Source organism: Styela clava, chromosome 12 (genome assembly GCF_964204865.1).
Source record: "Styela clava chromosome 12, kaStyClav1.hap1.2, whole genome shotgun sequence".
NCBI lineage: Eukaryota > Metazoa > Chordata > Ascidiacea > Stolidobranchia > Styelidae > Styela > Styela clava.
The window spans coordinates 9,834,681-9,854,073 of NC_135261.1; the positions used below are offsets into that span (position 1 = coordinate 9,834,681).

Consider the following 19,393-nt stretch of genomic DNA (forward strand, 5'->3'; position numbering starts at 1 on the left):
TCGTTATTCTTCTATAGAAAACCAGTAGACTAGGTGACAAGTATAGCTATATGCTTCACTGTACTGTGCTGTATTAGGTATTTTAGTGTACGAAAGATTATGCTGGAATAACTTCGAATCAACAATACCCAGGAAGACAAATAAGTTATTCATTTTCTGGCGATAGCGGCTTGTTGGAAAATATTTCGTGGCTGATAGTTAACTGTTAACGTTATATTGAAAAATGAAGAATTTATTAAATTTTCTATGCATTTTGGTAAGACTTGTTTTGACTTTTTGTTTTGTTTTATCAATTATATATATATATATCTATCGCATGTTCTTCTTCCCTCTTCCAGTCTTCATGATTTAGGAATATTTTTTCGGTATGTAAGTATATCGAAAGTTCATTTTTAATTTTAAAAGTATGGCAATTTTGGCAAACGAATATGTTTACAAAAATTGTTGATGTCTTGAAATTTTCGTAAGTACAATGTTTGTGTTTATGGGTATGCAATATAGAAAAAATTGGGTACAGTAATTATTGTTTAATAAAAATAACTGTAGGCCTATATAACATAAATTTAACACTAATTTTAATCTATATACCGTAATATATTTTGTTTGCAGGTATTTTTCTCTTCAACAAATGGAGAACTTGTTGATATTGATAGCAATAATATTGAAACAGTTTTGAGTGAGTAACATACTCTTATTGTGATATTAATTAAAGAATGAATTTCACATGAAAATATTCTAAGAATGTGTCTTTGTTCTCAGAAATAAGCTCATTACATTCTCTGAAATGACCCTATTTGATATCCTGTACTTCCAGTATTATAGTTTTTTAGCATTCCTGAAAAGTATTAAAAATGACAATTGGTAATAACAAGAAATAATATTCAACTTATATTCAAATTGACTGGAGTGAAATCTAATTTTTCGTTTAAAAAAGACATTTTCTGAAATTAATCATTTTGTCTAAACTCCTACAGTGACCATCAGTATTTATCATTGTTGATTAATAACAGCTAGTTTTGTAAAAATCACCCAACTTTCCATTTAGATGATGGTAAACCTACAGGGATAGCCGATACTGAATAATCTAATATTCCAAAAACCTTTTGAATCAAATTTCCGAAGATTGAATATATTCTGAAATAAATCATGTTCAATAGATAACTTAGGCTATAATAAGGACCAGTGTTTATTTAATCAATTTCGCATTGGAAATATAAGATTCAAGTTAAGATGAACAGTGATTTGATTGATTCTGTATTTTTAACAGTTTTCGAGACTTCAGTTACTTAATAAAAGGAAAATATTCTAAATTAAAAAAATCAAGAATTTTAAATACTGAATAGGCCTATAGTTACTTCCAACTTTCTTTGAATATTCAGTCCAGTCGAACCAACCCAACAGCCAACATTAAACTCTCATTCAGAATATTATATTTTTTTCAACTTTTTTTAATCTATGTTTACAGATAGCCATGAACTTGTATTTATAAATTTTTATGCCGACTGGTGCCGATTCAGTCGAATGCTTGCTCCGATATTTAAAGCTGCATCTGATGAAGCGATTAAAAAATTTCCACAAACTGGACTCGTAGCTTTGGGAAGAGTCGATTGCGACAAAAATCGTGAGTGAATATGAGAATTTTTTATTTTTTATATAACTTCTGATCGGAGAATACTGCAGTCTGCAGTACATGTCCTTAGTGAAAGAATAAGAAACGTAATTTCAGATCTAATACAACTTGAAGCTAAATCGAAACCAAAATAATAATTTGCTATTCCTAACAAATTATGCGAAATAATTTTGATTATACTACGATATTCTGGTTAAATTCAAAGTTACGCTTAACATACGAGATCACAAATTCTTATATGGTTAAAGATGCAAATTGAGAAATTGAAAATGTGAAATAGTTACCGGTAATACAATCATATTTCATCGGGTTTCCATTTATTAAAGTCATAGAGACTTACATGAACTTTTTTTGGTCTGTCTGCTAAATTCACATTCACAAATTTTCAATTCAGTTTGAACCTGGTTTTAAAGTCTGTTTTTGTTATAGCATTTTGCCTAAATACCAACAATGTGATATTTCAAAATTGTTGATATTGTATTGTATTCGCCAAAATGCTCAATTTTTTGGCTGCCCTGATATATCTTATACTGGTATATAAAATTAATGAGAATAAATGAAATTAAGTGTATTTTTTGTTAACTTGACTACAAATTTGAATTGCTGTTTCCACCATGTAGCACATATGGTAAGTTTCTTTAATAACTTCAATCCTTTATTTAGTACTAAATTTGTATTTGCAGCTGATATTGCGCAAAGGTTCAGCGTCAATAAATATCCAACCATGAAACTTTTTCGAAACGGTCAGATGACCAAAAGAGAATATAGAGGTCAAAGATCAGCTGACGCACTTGTGAATTTTTTAAAAGAACAAATGAAAGATCCGATTCATCATTTTGCAACTGAAGAAGAGATGGATGATTTTGAGGTTCGATTCCATTAAAAATTTAATTCGTTTTGATTAACATTAATTTATTCATTTCGTCATACTCAGATCTAAATTAAAGCTTGTGACATACTGACTTGTTTCTTTCGTTTTTTAAACTTTTCTTTTTTATAACGCTCTGAATGCTTTGAATAATCACCTGTAATATGATTGAGTAATATATAGTTTTCAAGCTTTTGATACCAAAACATAGCTTGCTGTTTGGCTTGATACTTTCGGTAATATGTTGAGGTTATCATAATGGATAACACGAACAGTTGAAGCATACATAAAAATACAATACATATACGTTGTTGCATGATTAACTTTCACAAAAATGATGTTATTCTCATCATAGTCAACTGATAAAGATACTGGCCTATATTTTTTGATATGCCATAAGAACTATGGTAGTTTTGTTAGTGTTTTTTGAAGCAGCTGCGATTTCATTTTAGAGAATGATGTTATTTTAAAAATTAACACCCATGCTATTTTCATTTCATAAATCATTTCTTATCTGTCACAGTTGTTTATGGAATTTCCTGAATTTTACTTTAAATACTGATATGTTTCTTTTTTTAGGCAAGAAAAAGGTCAATTATTGGATATTTCTCAAGTAAAGATTCTAAGGATTATGAAACATTCGAGAAAATTGCAAAAAGTCTAAAAGAAGATTGTGATTTCTTCGTTGCCATTGGGTGAGCTTTTTTACTGAAATCTTAGTATTGGTAAGTTGTGTTAAAATTTAAAAGTAATCTCTCATTTATCATGCTTCATGTTTTCAACTGGTATGATTTTTAAAAGATTGGATTTGTTAAATTTTCAGAGCAAAATATTTTTTCTTCTAGCATGAACAATTTTTGATTATCTGAATTTCCATTTTCAGGGACGTATCTAGTAAAGAACGACAATCTGGAGATAATATTATATTCAGGCCTACAGGGGTAAGAAAATGTATTTTTACTCTAATTCGTCTCAATTTGACCAAATAACAGTATTTCTGATTTCCCATAGGTCTGTACATGGAATTTTTATGCTATTGAATACTGCTAGTGCTAAAAATAGAAAAAATCCTTGTCTAATTCGTGGATTTGAGACAAAATTTGTATACTTTTTTGCATTTAACTGGCTGTATTCAATGCAACCACATAGTAGTGGTTTTCTTATTCATATTGCAAGTATTATTTGTCATAATATATCATTTTAAAGTAAAAATAGGAGATATGTTTAATTTTTTCTAATATTATTTTACACAATTTCGACATTTTCTGGTAGGTAGTATTCTAATATACTATTAAAGTAGAGTCAGAGATATGTATGTTCATTTAATATGAAATCGAAATTGTCTAACAACTGAACTATCTTGTTTTTAAAGGGAGATCCTGACATGGTGTATCTCGGATCACTCAGCAACCACGATCTTCTAAAAGCCTGGTCAACAGATAAATGTGTACCTTTGGTAAAGTATAGATCCTAAACTATTTGCCAACTCAGGTGTGAGACTTGTGCATCTGTGTAAATAATAATATAAACGTCATTCATATATATGTATTGTAGGCTTTAGATTCACAAGAAATACTTCTATCTAACTTATGAATAACTTATAAGTTATATGCAATGGCACTGTTGTATTTTTATATGATAACTTCTGCTTTACGGCCAAAAAAATTTTATCGCAGTTGAATGCCTTGTAGGTACTGTTTTTGTTTGTGTAAATAGGCACATGATAAAGGAAAATCAATACAACTTGAGAACAAATATGACATTCTGTCATATGGATTGACATTTTCTGGAATATTTTTGTCTGTCATAAATATAGAACAATAAACATATGCCATAATTGCTGTTTAGTTTGCAAAAAGGATTTTATTAATAATAGTTGGCTTGATTTTTTCTTCATAAACTGATGATTTATCTGTTTAGGTTCGGGAAATTACTTTCCAAAATGGTGAAGAGTTAACGGAAGAAGGTTTACCATTCCTCATTCTATTTCACAAGAAAGAAGATACAGAATCGTTGGAACTTTATAAAAAAGTTTTATCGAGGAACCTTATCCATGAGAAAGGTTAGTTATAATGAGATTTTGCGTTACAAGTGTTCTACTTGTGTGTTTGTAATTTATATTTTCTGAGCTGTCAAAAATGAATGATTGTGATGATTGGAATGATTGTGGAATTGTGAAAAAGTTGAGAATTGAGAATTGAAAAATCATACCGTGAGACTTCAATTGCTCAAAATGAAACTTAGAAATATTGAATATATGGTAATAACTTCAAAATGATTATAAAATTTGACTCATTTTGAACATATTATGATCTGAATCTATTATCAATTACGCTGTTTTCCAACAGAGTATATATTCGGTGGTGGGTTATGTTTTGAATTTCTAACAAAGTTGTAATTTTGATATTACAGACCAAAAAAAAAAAGATTTTTAAAATATTTCTAACGGAAATTTATGTACCATGTTTCAAAATATTTTCAATACTGTACAAATTGAAATGCTTTATATCTGCAATTAAGTATGAACTATATTTACAGTAAAATTTTTGTTTGATTTATTTCTGGTTCATGATTGGCAAGCTCAATATTTATATTTGTTTATGTTCAAAATCATTTGTCTGATTTCCACATAGGTATTGTTATCATTAGTTTCCATTGAAATTGCCTCTGGCAGTGTTTTGTTCCTACCAATCCATATTATTGTTCGAGCATTGATTTTTTTATTTGTAAACATTTATTTCAAGAACTCCTATTCTATGATTACTTGAGTACCGAGTATGCAGTAGAGTCTCTTTTATGCCCTCAGGCACTTTACTGTCTGTCATTGATAACTATAATATGGTATCATATTTATAACACCCTATGGCATTAATTACAGGGTTTTAAGTTATTAGTTTTACAACCAGTAACAGTGGCGTTTCATTGAATAAAGTATATGTAAAAGATATCATTTATTGATTATTAAATATGATTCTTAATCATTTTATCACCAGTTTTATTGATCTTTTTATTTACATGATATTATAAGCTTTTTCGGTTTATATTTGATCACATTCTTTTTAAACAACACAACTTATTATTTATTACACATAAAATATTTTGTTGGAAATTTTTTAAATCAGGAAAAAGCATTACTATTTTTTGTCATTATAATATAGCATAAACAATAAACATATTTCAATATGTGATCTTCCTACTAGTTATCTGACTATAATTGTATCGTGTCATACTATAGTACTTCCTAGTTTGTGACTCATTAAAATTGACGCGGTAACTGTTCAAGGAAGTAGCTTTGAATTACCTCGCTTTGGCATAATGGCTCAATAAAATAATGAAATGGTTGATGAAATGACTCAAACTGAAATGGTTATTTCCAAAAATGGAGGTTATAGTTTAGTTTTTATTTTATTAATATATAATAAGGAACATACTAATGATACTATTTCATTTTGCAATCTTTTTTTTTCCTCAAAAATTGATCATGTACCTCATAAGCTTGTTGACCTTTATTGCTTACACCCAAACCAGTACCAGTATTGCTTTAAAAATTTTTGCGTCTTATAGCCTGATTCGCCTTATGTAGGCCTATAAATAAAAAGCTGATCTAAGCAATTTATTGACAGTGCGACTTATGTTCGGTAAAAATTCGGTACCCAATCTCATTTTTTAATTCAATTTTTCTAATTTAAAATTTAATTTTTTTTAATTTGAAGTCAATTGCGGGATAAACTTAGTGAATCGGTCATGCCTGGTGTTTATATTTCTTAAATTTCCTAATGTAATAAATTTTTAATATTCTAAGCGGAGCGACTAACCTATATCTTATTCTGAATTTCCTATTGATGAATTTATAATGAACTTGCTAGAAAATAAATTATAAATAGGTGTGATTTTTTAATAAATACTACGATGCCATTGCTACTTGCTAGTTGTAGTAATTTTGATATTTTTTGTGAATAAGGGTCTGCAGACAGTCCACAGCCGGATATGGACGTACTATAGTTTTTAAGAATCAGAATCTTCCCGATTCGGCATTGCTTACCAAACTTATTACACTATGGATAAGGTGGGGGGCATGACATTTGAACTCCTAATTTTAACCAGGCTCCAATGCCCAGCCCAGTTTGCTGTATCTGTTTCCAGTGCTTTGTATCAGTAAATCTATTTAGCTGAGTTGATAACTAATTATATACAAATTTTTCTACTACAGCTCGTGTCAACTTCCTTGAAGCGGATTGTGATACATTTTCACATCCTCTACATCATCTGGGAAAATCAACTTCCGATTGCCCCCTCATCGCAATAGATTCGTTCAAACACATGTACTTGTTCCCAAATTTTAATGATTTGAGGTAAGTGTAATTAAAGAGAAATTTCTACATTTTTCTCCGATTGAATATGACAGATTATTATTGAAGAACATTGGCATCTATAGTCAAAGTCCCAGATATTTAAATTCAAATCTCACTGTGGATGTGATGGCTTTTATAATGACTTCTTAAATATTATTATTTGACTTAGGAAAATGATATTTTTTGCATAATATTTTTTTCTTAAAATACCAATATACCCATCTCTAGAAATCTTGTTATTTTATCGATATATGTCTGCCTGTAATTTCTGTGTGACAAAATGTTGTATTTATTATAATAATGCTAAAAAGAGTACTAGACGTAAGTGAAAGAAAACAAATGTGAGCACAACTGAAACTAGTTATAGTCTATTGAACATTCTTTCTACATTTCTTGATGTTGTAAACAAAATTTTCGTCGATAGTCTTTGAAGTTTAGTATACTCAAAATTTTTTTTCTTGGTATTAGACATAACTTGTGAAGCCACTGAAACCTCTGGCATATACTATAGAAAATATTATAATTTCGATCACCTGAACCCCTAATAAAATATATCTTTTTTGAATGACATTCAAAATTCTTTCAAATAACTTATTAAAAATATCTATCGCAAATATAGAATATTGTGGAATGGATATGCTAAATTTAAAATATAGTATACGGTAGTTTGAAAGTTTTATGCACTGATTGATCATTATTCAACTTGCGTCTTATAGATTTTTCTGGTCTGACCGTGAATACTTTTGTAACATGCTGTGTGCCTGTCGACTATTTTTAAGTTTACTTCTGATTTGTGAATGAGTCCTGGACCTGGCATGCGAATGTTTATGGTTTCTCGCTTTGTGTGTTGGAATTTCTGTCTAATATATTATATATTACTTTGTATCATTAATGGGAATCTTTGAAGTACCTGTGTTCGAACACTCAGTCTTTAGCACAAGCAAGGCAACATACAACAATGAATTCTATCTTTTAATGGTTTGGTAGCCCAGTGGTCTTCAAACTTTTCAAGACGTGACCCCGTTTCAAAAAATTATGACGCATGATGAGCATTGGCGCCCCCAAAGTATATTTATTGAAATGAAAAAAAAAATAAAACCAATAAAAACTGACCACACATTTAACCGATTGCTTCTCTTCGCAGAGCTTTTGAGATTGTGGCATAATGTAGCTTAAGCTTCTTATCGATAGAACTTTTTGACAAACAGCGCATTTAACGTTGGCACTTTATTTTGGTTAAACTTAGCAAAAAATAAAGCAAACGCAACGGTCGTAGTCCATTACAGTGAAAACACCACAACTGTTTACTGTAAAATTTAAATTATTGTCGTTACACAATAGCCTTATTATAGAAATATCACTCTAATTCAGAATATCGCTAGTCGGCCTAGTGAAGTGTAGACTGCACACTGTTGTTTATCAGCTCATTCTTTTCCACACGAACCCATTTGTGATCAACATGTCATAATTACTTTCTCGTAATTGCTCCTTGTCTGCATGCTTATTATTCGTGTGAAATGTATAGTAAAACTGTGTTATACTGACGTTTTATTTGAAATAAACTGTAATATTATTGTCTACTGACAATTTGGTAATATCCAAGACATCACACACACAATAAAATAATAACAGAAGAAAACATCGCCGGACACTCTGCGACCCCATAAATATTTAAGGCGACCCCACCTGGGGTCGCGACCCACACTTTGGTGATCACTGTGGTAGCCTATCTAAAAATCGAACTTCAAGCCACTTTCGTTGTCTGATATATACCTAATAATTTATTTTCGAATGGAATAAGATATCATATTTGAATAGTTAATTACTTGAAAAACCATAAAGCTTCTATATGCTAATAGTTTTTTATAAGTGATATTATTCAATTTCTATATCTGTAATTTTCGATTTGTAAACAACTGGGACTTATCAAGTCTTTTTCTTCAATATGTCATATCTAAGATAGACTCTTACAGTAAGATATAATAACATACCAACCTATTTTCATACTTGATTTACATATAATCAAATTTTCTATGGGTGAATCATAATTTCCTTCTAATTCCGCAACAAAGAGGAAGGTGTGCTTTATATTTCCTTTAGAAAAACAAATCACTACCTATATGGTACATAATGCAACTGCACAATATTTCTTGTGCTGTTCAAGATTTATGAACACGGGTATACTGCGATGGCCTAATAATTTTGGTAAAGCACACGAGAGCTTTTTTTTAAGCAAGTCAGTCTATTATTCAATCTGGTCCAGCCTATTTGGTCAAATAGGCTTTTTTGAGCCCATAATTACTGATGTCTCTCCGAATCTAAATAGTTGATAAATAGCTTTATTCACTAATACTTGTCCACAACTGTTTTATTAGCAATCCTATTTACTTTACCTGGTTAACTTCCCGCAGTTTTGAATTTGTTAAAAAGAACTTTTTGTGACCAAACTATTCTCAAGTATAAAAAGCCTTGTTGTGTGCCGATGATTTGTGCTATTGATTGAGTAGTTGTGTTGTATGAAGGCTGTTAGAGGGGGCAATTTATTAAAGTGATTTTCCTGGATGCTGTAAATCTAAATATCTAAATGTGGATGACTTGTCTTATTTTTACAAGGTATGATATGTAGAGTGGGCTGTAGATTCATAATACATCATTTCAATGTCATAATATTCATGGTAGCCTACGAGAGTTATGTTTGGTTACAAAATTGGATCATGTTCAAAGTAGATTAATTAAATTATTAGAGGATGTTACTTAGAATGGGCATACTTGAATAGGTATTTTGAAAGTATTCATTGTGTCCTATATTGACAAGCCTATGCCATTTTGAAATTGCATGTTCACGTAGAATGCATATTACATATTATATCATTGTTTTAAATTTTTTTTTTTTTTAAATCACCATTTGGACATCTGTAGATTTATAGTATTACGAAAGGTTTAAAATCAATTTTCATTTATGCACATTTTATGGCCATTTATTATTTTTACGTACTTGCTGATATATTAAGAATGTGTTATTTCTTGTTTGCGTCATATCCAATGTAATAAATATCTAATCTGTAGTCTTATTTCTGGCAATGTCAATTTATTGCAATAAACTTTATTACTACCTATTTATGGTATATATATTAAAAACATAACAAGATTTTCTTCTGGTGCTAAATGCTATGTTATATCATTTTGATGTGATGAGGTAACTTTTATTGAATTCACCCTGGCAGTAATCACTCTTTATTGAGGTACTGCTGACTAATTATTACTATTAAACTCTATTTAACCAAGATTACTTACTATTGTGTGTTGGTGACTTTCAAATTTGGTGTTTATTGCGTATTTGTTTCATAGTAATCAAATCCACTTTATTTCGATGTAATATCACAATTTATTTATTGACAATTGATCTACTAACCTTTTCTAAAATATAAAACTGAATTTAGGTTTGTGTATACAAGATAATATATGCTGAATTTCTTCTTATAAAATTAGACATAAGTTGTACTAACGCTGTTCTAAGGAAAAATTGTACCATAAATTCAATACTTATTTATATGTTGCTTATTCACCCTTTTGTATATAGGTACTCCCGTAGTATGTGAACCAAGATGGCGGACAGCGGAACGTAGTATGTGTACCAGGTTAGGGTTAAGCCATAATTTCAGGTAAAAATACTGCGAGAGTCACTTGGCTAGTCCCCAAACTCGTAATAGAACTAAAATAAGGAAAATTGGGAATAAAATTAAGGCCCAACCTTAACCTGGTACACATACTATACTATGTTCCGGTGTTCGCCATCTTGGTTCCCACACTACAGGAGTACCAATATATAAATTTTTATGTCTCTAGTTTATAAGAAACTCAATTTGGGACTGGCTCACACTTCCTCACTGGTTAGTCCAAGCATTTAAACATTTCTATTTTTGGTTGCAGTGTTCCTGGAAAACTAAAGTCGTTTTTGGAAGATCTACACTCCGGAAAACTTCACAGAGAATTTCATCATGGACCTGATCAATCTGACAACGCAGCAAAAGAAAATGCACCTCCGGTATGCCTTCAATATTATAATTATTTGGAATGGTTTGTTGTTACTGGTGTATTGGTGTTTAAGTGTAATTGGTGAAAGAGGTGCAGGTGGTGATATGGTTGGATGATTGGTTGTTTATATTTAAAAAGGGTCTAATGTTAAAAAAAAAGATATTTAGATATCGCCAATTTTATCAACAATTGCACTTGAGGTCCATACCGTCATCTTCAAGCTTTCGGGTTTTACGTGTTGGCATCTGAGAGGCAGAATTTTAAATAAACATGAGTTGACATCAGAGATGGCCAAAACCTAATATTTTACTATTTCGAATACTTCTGAAAAAAAAATTTTCCGAATATGAAATATCGAGTGCATTCTAAATTAAGTCTATGTTGAAAATTACATCAATCACTATATCTTCATGTTGATCACATCTGAAATGACACAAATATAAAAGGTTTTTGTTTTCTCTGTGTTGTTTGCTACCAATTGAGATATTGCACTTTTGATCTACTTGTCTGACGGCTCCAAATCCCTAATTTTTAAATAAAAATGTTTTAAATTATTCCTTTATTCAAAAATTTACTATATCTAATATAATGAATTTCGAAGGTATTCGATTCGTTTTGGACATCTCTGTTTGACCTGGTGCACTTTTTGTTTTTTTTTAAGTCGGGAGGGGTGGAATTTTTTATTCTTTTTTTTATCGTCTAGCTTGACACCATCGCTTTGAAGCAATTCCCTTAACACAGTTTAACCCTATACATTAATAACTAAACTGAAGATTGATCATGACAGTTCTTCGAATATGTAAACAAACATCAAAATTTGTGTCAGTGTTTTCTGAGATCATCTTCATCAAATTGAAATTGTAAAATCAAATATGCCTCTGTTTTTTGCAAGTCAATATAATACAGATGCGTACTAGGTGACTTCTTCATATGAATATTCTGAATATAATATAACCCCTAATTATGTGTTTTTGAATATGGAATGCCACCTCTTGGTAGGCAAAACATTAAGTAAGTTGGTGTTGGTCCAATTATGGCGTGAGACTTTTTTACAACAAAAATATCTCGTTTATGATGTTCCTTAACATTTTTTAAAATTCTTGGGGAAAATGTTGATGAACATTTTTGAAAACAGTTATAAAAGTTTATTCATTATAGCAAAGTAACCAAGTATATTTTCTCAATTATTCGTTTAATACTCTCGGTGGAACTCGTATTGTAAAGCGTTTGACCTGATGACCTGTTAAATGATTTTGTATGGGGGTTGTGACTGTGTGTGCTTTCGCTAGTTTCATTATATATAAAAAAAATAGGAAGGAAGAAAAGAATAACCGCATGCTTTATTATTGTCAAATGTGTCAGATAATTTTATTTTTCATACCAACAAAACAACAACACGTAACTCTTTTCTCATTGTTCTTTTTCTGCTTTTCTTTTTATTGCATGTTCGGTGTCACTCACGTCTGCACTTTCCTCACTTGCCAACTTTTCGTTTTTACACAATTCACATATAAAAAGAAGAAAACACCTCCCGGAACTGTTGAAAAGATACAGGAAGAAAAGAAGAAACAAGATCCAAAAACTACGCCACCAGAATCCATCTTCAAAAAATTAGAACCGTCAGAACATAGATATTCGCTCCTAAAACGGTCGAAGGACGAATTATAATGCGAAACTTTTTACAGACGTAAAAAATTTAGTAAATTTGAAACTATAATTGTGAATTAAGAAGGGCTTGAACTCACTCAAATCTCAATTAACGTTTAAATCGATTGTGAGATGCAAAATTTTTAAGAACTGGATTTCTTTTGTATTATTAAACTTGTTTTAGAAAATGTATGTCATTACGTAATTAACATCAACATGACATGCTTCACATAAACCTAACACATAACTTTCAAAATGCCATTTATTACTCTAGTCTTCAGCTGTGGTGCATGTTACCCATTTACTTGGTCGTCTAATACCCCCTGAACTCACCACTGGGTATAATGATAGAACGACTATATTTAAATGAAATTTACGCCTAACATAGATTGATAATGATAGTGATAAAAAAGGATTAATGATCTACAAATAATCCTAAAATAGTAAATTTAATTTTTTTATTTAATTACGCCAGTGTGCTTTTATATACCTTATATAGAAGCGTAATTGAATATTTATTGTGCATAATGTTTGAAACAGAGTAAATTCTTCTGATGCAGAAAATGGGAATATTCACTTGAAATAGCAATGAAGTTAGAGCTGAAATTACATTTTTGTTCTGTTAGGATATTTATTTGATTTTTTCGTGAAGCTTGTTTTAGTTTTTTTTGCTGAATTTGTCATATTTTGTTGCCATCGTGGTAAGATATTTTTATCTTGTGGAAATGTCTATGGTAATAAAACAGCAGACAAAGATAATGAAGCGTTTAAGTAAATATAAACTTATATAGAGAATGATTTTTAATCATTTATAACCATTTAACTTCATTGTAGCATATTTAAGCATTAAATTACTCTGTCTGTGATACAACTTCTCCAAGTGTCTTTGATTTCTAATTTTTGTTTGAGCCACATAGGACAAAAGCTCTCACTGTTAATTCTTGTTGTTTGAAAAAGAATGAAAATTTATCGATTTATATTAAAAATCAAGCATACATAGCTGCTATTTTGCGTTATGTCTAAACATCGTTCGTTTGCATTTATTATTATGTAGCGACAGGCCGCAACTGGCACATCCTGTAATTGTGTTAACCGGTAAAACAATTTTTGATGACACCGCTTTTAATAGAAGTACTAGGAAGCAATGTCTTAAGCATGCTTGAATAGCCATTGATACTTGATGCTAAGAAAGTAATCGAAGTGCTAATTCTTGAAATAAATGAAACAAAACTGGAGTCATTCGAAGAAAAGTACAATTTATTTCCGACGGTCAACACCATTGAATGAAGATTTTGTTTCTATTCATTTCCAAAAACTTTGTTTGATGTTTTTATGACATAACATAAACAGAAAACCAATTTTTATAATAAATTGTGTGCTGTTCCCTTGCTAGAATTACCATACCCTTGAATATGTGTATTTTATGACTATGTCCTCATAAAATGACAAATATATCAAATATTTTTGTGAATTTACGGACGCAAAATACCTAATTATAATTATTTGAGGATGTTTGATTATTTCGAAATAGCAAGGGCAACTGTATGTGATGGGTGGGAAGAATTGTGATTATTTTCGAATTATCAATTTGGAATTGTGGCGGCACAATTGCTTAAGTTCCCAAGTTAAATATTTCCGTAAATATTACATCTTTGAATTTAATAGTTGGAGAAATTTTGGATGCTAGATTTAGTTATATAGACATCTCGCTATTATGAATTAGCATGAAAATTATCATTATTATTGATATGGATTCGTCATTTTAAATTTGAACTTCAATTTTTTTTTTGTGATTTGTTATGTACCAGCTTTATGCTGGGTTTAATTGTGTAATTGAGTCTTTGAAAATAAAATTCGTATGGAGTGAAATTCTAGTCGAGTAAAATGGAAAATATAAGAAATTTAGTATAAATATAGGTGTAGTATGAAGTCTAGCAAGTTTGACTTTCTAGCTCTCATTAATGGATTCATCTGACGACAAGGAAAATTCTGATAATACATCATGTAATAGGTAAGATCTCAATTTTAATTGATGAATTATTTCTGTTTTTTTACAGACTTAAAAAAATTTCACAACCAGATATTGGGCCTTTTTAGATCTTCGGGGGACTGTTCTTTACCATTTTTGTTCTGTTTATGATTTGCCAGTAACTTATTAAAAGCTTCATTCACTCTCTAGCCTATTTTTTATTTGCGCGAATTTTATGTTTGTTATTTCACAATTTATTTTGGTGTCTAATCAGAATGTTGGTGGTGTTTCTGATTTCTTTGATTTTGCATGTTCTCATTGAGTCATATAATTTTTCTAATCTAAATTTAATTTATTTTTTTATTCTAAAATTTTGATAACAATTTCTGTAATGATTGTTTTTTAGCCTCCACTACCTTCTTTGACACCAGAAATTAAGGTAAGATACTTATAAAAACTCTATATTTACCTGTTAATTCTGGTTTCAACAAGGATTTCAGGTCGAAGCATGGTTTTTGATCATTTCGAAACCTGAATTGTATGTTTAATATTTCCATACTCTTGAAATTTAAAGATATTTCAGACTTCTAGACATAGAATAGGAGAACAAAAGTGTAGAGTGTATCAATATATGTATTGATAGAGGCCACCGCAATTCTGTGTGGAAGGAATAATTCTTGCTACCTACTGCCTAAAGATGTACAGTTAACGGTTTATTTCCTTCATCAGATTTCCATTTTTTTCGTGAATTAGTGACTTAAATTTTTTGATACTTCCCTAGTGTGTGTACCAGGTTAGGTGTAGGGCATAATTTTATTCTGATTTTCCTTCCATTACAAATTCGGGGACTGTCTGTGTTAGACAAGTGAATATACCCCCTGCAAGGTTTTCTCTAAGGGGCGCCATTGCGCAGTATCACCAGGCCACTTGCACAGTAAGATCCAAATCCCGCACACTTGTAACATAGGTTTGCAGAGCCTGGCTTGTTATATTTTCGCCTAGCTAGAATGCTCGTTTCGTGTTTTTGAGTTAAATGTGAACTTTGTTCGCATTCTGATAAGATATTATACTATTGCTAAACTTTATTTGGTTTGTAAATCATTTAGGACTCTGCTCAGCTTTAAGGTATTCATGCTCATCAAAACTAACATTTGCTCAGTGTAGCATTTTCTTAGTGAAAACACTGACTCCATTGCCCATAAGTTTTAGTCCTATTTTACATCTTGATGTAAAGTAGGCGAACAAAATTAGTTACCCCATATTATATTGGTACACACACTTCTGGAGCGTCAATTTTTTGCATATTTGATGAAAGAATTCATCATCTCGGACATCATGCAGATATTTCTAATAGGAAACATATACCAAATCCTCCCTCATATCTCAAGGCTTGCAATTTCTTGAAATTTTCATTCTATTAATCAGGAACATCTCAAGAAGCAAGGTCGTGATCCTGATGAAATAGAGAAGCAAGCACAAGATCAATTCTTGAAACAACAAAAGGAGGCAACAAAAGATAAACCAAAACTCACAACTGCTAAATCAGTTTTCAAGAATCTGATGCCGAGTGAACGCCGTTATACACTCATGGATCGGGTTAAAGATGAACTGTGATTACATAGAGATGTGTAGTTAAGAATTCTGTTTTTTTTTAGTTAAATGAAGCCAGTTTTTAGTTTTTATTGACAAAATTAAACATGTGATTTTTAGTTGGCTTTCAAGGAAATTTTATTTGGTGCAATTTTTGGAAATTTTTTTTCTGGTCAATAGAATATGCTTTCACTGTTGGTCTGTTATAAAAGGCTTTGTTTACGCTGCCTTTTAGGAAATGAAGATATTCTATAAAATTATCATTTCTAGTATCAGTATGACTGAAATGACATACAGGGATGTCCATATCCCAAAATTACATCATTCTAAAATTGTATTTCATTTTGACTGTTCGGAAATTCTTGAAAAAAAAACAGTTCTGTAGCAAATCAATATATTTTGAGTGGGCTTTAAACTTTTTGCTGCATGAAATTTGACCCAAATTGTGTTTTTAGTATGAAAATGAGTAGACAAAATATTTTAATCAAATCGTGAAGAAAATTACAGGATTTTTAATATCTTTGTTTCGTGCATATTAATCATTGTTATCTCCAACTTTTTTTAGACAATGTAAATTAGTGTCTTAAAATATTTCAATGAAGCAAATGTTGTTTCGAACATCTTTGTCTCGATGTGCAATCAAAATTCACAAATGTTGAGGTGAATTTCATTATAAAATCATTTCACTTTGAAGCCAAGATTCCCCTGAAGATTTTTTAGTTTGTGTATGAGATTTGCAAGACATAAACTCTTCTGTGCATAGTCTGCTTTCTGAAGATAATTGCCTAAATTATGTAACTCCTGGTCATTAATTTTACATTTTATTTGAATCCCTTTGAATGAACTTGGCATCACTATTATTACTCGACTGATCACTAATACTCAAAGACTTATGGTTGTTAATTTTTGTGCTACAAGAACCTGAACCTGAATCAATGTTATCGGTGATATTTGCTGTTGCTGCATCGTATATGCTTTCTTTGATCTCCATAAATTGCTTTGAATTGTCATTTGTTAATGCTGTAAGAAGAAATTTCTTTAAAAATAGTTTTTCTGAGAAAATATGATGAAAGTAGGCCAAACATGCTCTTTTATTTCTTCTTGGTAGGTTGATGAATCGTGAAAATCAGGAATTTTGAGGAATAAAATATGGTTATTAAAAAGTATGCATTCTTTTTATCTGATTACTGCGGTAATGGAAGAGAATTCGGTATTTTACTGGAATGTGTTATAGTGGCAAATATCCCGATGTTGGGATGAAACGAAAGTACAAATCTCCGGCGAAGTTGATACTTGTGATTGTGAAACTGAGTAAAATCGCTGTAATTATCTCGCCCTTATAATTTTTTCACGATCTACGAGAAGTTATAGGAAGCGTTATCCTGAACCAAGGCTGCAAACCAACTAGCGCTAGGGAGAGCGATGTATGCCCCTGTAAAATCTTCACTTGAGTTCGTCGGTGCAACGAGGCTATCGAGACGATTATATTCCTCCTTCGACGGAAGACTTTCGACGACTGATGCCAAATCTCCGTAAAATGTGTTGGTGGGACTTTCAATTTTGGAAGCCATTACGTGAAGCCTAGTAACGACTGTATCATGACATTATTTATTATATGGTGTTTGTGTGCAGATGACTAATAAGTATGAAATCATTGAAATGACTATGGGCGAAGTGATCCCACGTGCTAAAAAGAGCCAAAATGACAAATAAAACAAGCATAATGTTGGAAAAATGAAATATGTTAGCTGAATTATAATGATATTGAGTATGTTTAGTGTCTGAAATCATACTATGGAACCATTTTATGAGCGTGTTTTATAACACCGCACCGAACTGGGCTCTGAACGAACCGTCACTGATATGTAGAAAACTATTAGATCCTGAGAGGCCGCATAGCTTCGCTATTAACTATTCTAATTTATATTACACCCTGGGTGAGGCTATCTTAAGTGTATGTTTTTTTTAACATGACTCACAAGCAGGCGACACCGAGATAATTAGGTCTGACGTGATAATCACTTGAGCTATTTCATAATCAGGTGACTCAGAAAATTGGGAGTTTTGAAACCGACCATAAGCGGTGAAGTTAGCCAATTGTATAAAAACGATATCAGTATACATCGTATTCCATTCACTTTTCATGTAAAATGATGACACATAAGATCAGTGTACTGGGTATTGACGAATTGAAGCTACAAATACCTCAACCACCAACTGAGGGTTCAATAAATTAGGAAAGATTGTTCCATGGTAAAGATCCCAATCACTCAAGAAATTCTGCAACCCTGCTCGTTTATTTATTTGGCCTGTTCTTGAGTGTGCACCTAAAAATATTCCGCTTAATTGATAAAATAATAGAGAATACATAGTTTTTTTTTTTTTTTTTTTTGTATATATTTATTAATATATAAAACACGGTTGATCGGTACATCTACAACATTATTAATCTCTAATCATGGACAAAGGTGCCGCTGCTCGATAACCACCACTGATTTCCCGCGTCCTTTTCATCCTGTAATATGGCCTATTTATAATTCATTGCCATTTGCATGTTTGCGCCTATTTAAACTATGGTTATATATAAACTACTTATTAGTGTTTATAGTGTTCGCATTCAGGCTATTTCTAGACAATATATACAACACGTATCAGCATTTCAGACCTTTACTTACCCGATTAATCAGGGAATACCCTACGAGTTATCCGATGGGATGGGATTTTCAAACCTGTATCGGTACACTTTATTCTTAAAACATAACTTCCGAGTTTCCAAATTAAATTAGATGACGAATCTTGGGTGTCGCTGCTCGATAACCAAATTTGGTTCCCCGCGGCTTCCCTTCCCCAGTAAAAATGTGTGTTAAATTTTGTTTATCTTTTGATTTTGTATGTTATTTTTTTGCTGGTTGGAAAAAATAAAATTGACTATGACTATGACAATACACAATTCATCATATGAAATAATCAGTAAATGTATCATAAAATTTTCCATTTTTGATCATGTTTCTTCATTTTGCCATTTTTATATGCAATGAACCGTTCAATTTCCCTCGCTTCATACAGATATGAGGTAAAAACATTAAACAGTGGTTTCTTTTTCTGTATCTTACAACGATATAGATAAAACCGGGCAGCAAGAAGTATACATTTACACAATTTGTTATAAAAATTACAAACATATCCCAACATGCAATCTCTCTTTGAAAAGTTAAAATTAATCCCTGCTTTTGAGTATATATATCCAGATGTTTAGAGTTTCCCAAAACTGTTGAACAACTATACATTCATAGAAAAGTTAG

The 19,393-nt window shown here is 31.0% G+C and overlaps 1 protein-coding gene across 2 annotated transcripts; it reads left to right on the plus strand.

Annotated features, from left to right (window-relative positions):
• On the plus strand, positions 1-17,255 carry LOC120329302 (endoplasmic reticulum resident protein 44-like). Of its 2 annotated transcripts, XM_039395884.2 has the most exons (12): positions 2-256; positions 610-676; positions 1,466-1,621; positions 2,314-2,498; positions 3,078-3,193; positions 3,382-3,439; positions 3,871-3,954; positions 4,419-4,560; positions 6,709-6,850; positions 10,781-10,895; positions 14,908-14,940; positions 15,927-17,255. In XM_039395884.2, exons 1-12 carry the CDS (start codon positions 224-226, stop codon positions 16,113-16,115), a joined length of 1,320 nt encoding a protein of 439 aa, XP_039251818.2. In that variant the 5' UTR covers positions 2-223; the 3' UTR covers positions 16,116-17,255. The 2 variants fall into 2 exon arrangements, with proteins under 2 accessions (XP_039251819.2, XP_039251818.2); XM_039395885.2 differs by lacking the exon at positions 15,927-17,255 and having other exon boundaries at positions 1-256; positions 12,404-14,941.
• The last annotated feature ends 2,138 nt before the right edge of the window (positions 17,256-19,393 follow it).

Excerpts from the sequence above, each read along its gene's own strand:
- LOC120329302 (XM_039395884.2), top strand. The coding sequence starts at position 224 with ATGAAGAATTTATTAAATTTTCTATGCATTTTG. Across the intron at positions 1,622-2,313 it reads AGTCGATTGCGACAAAAATC|CTGATATTGCGCAAAGGTTC; the intron begins GTGAGTGAATAT and ends TTGTATTTGCAG. Across the intron at positions 10,896-14,907 it reads CAAAAGAAAATGCACCTCCG|CCTCCACTACCTTCTTTGAC; the intron begins GTATGCCTTCAA and ends ATTGTTTTTTAG.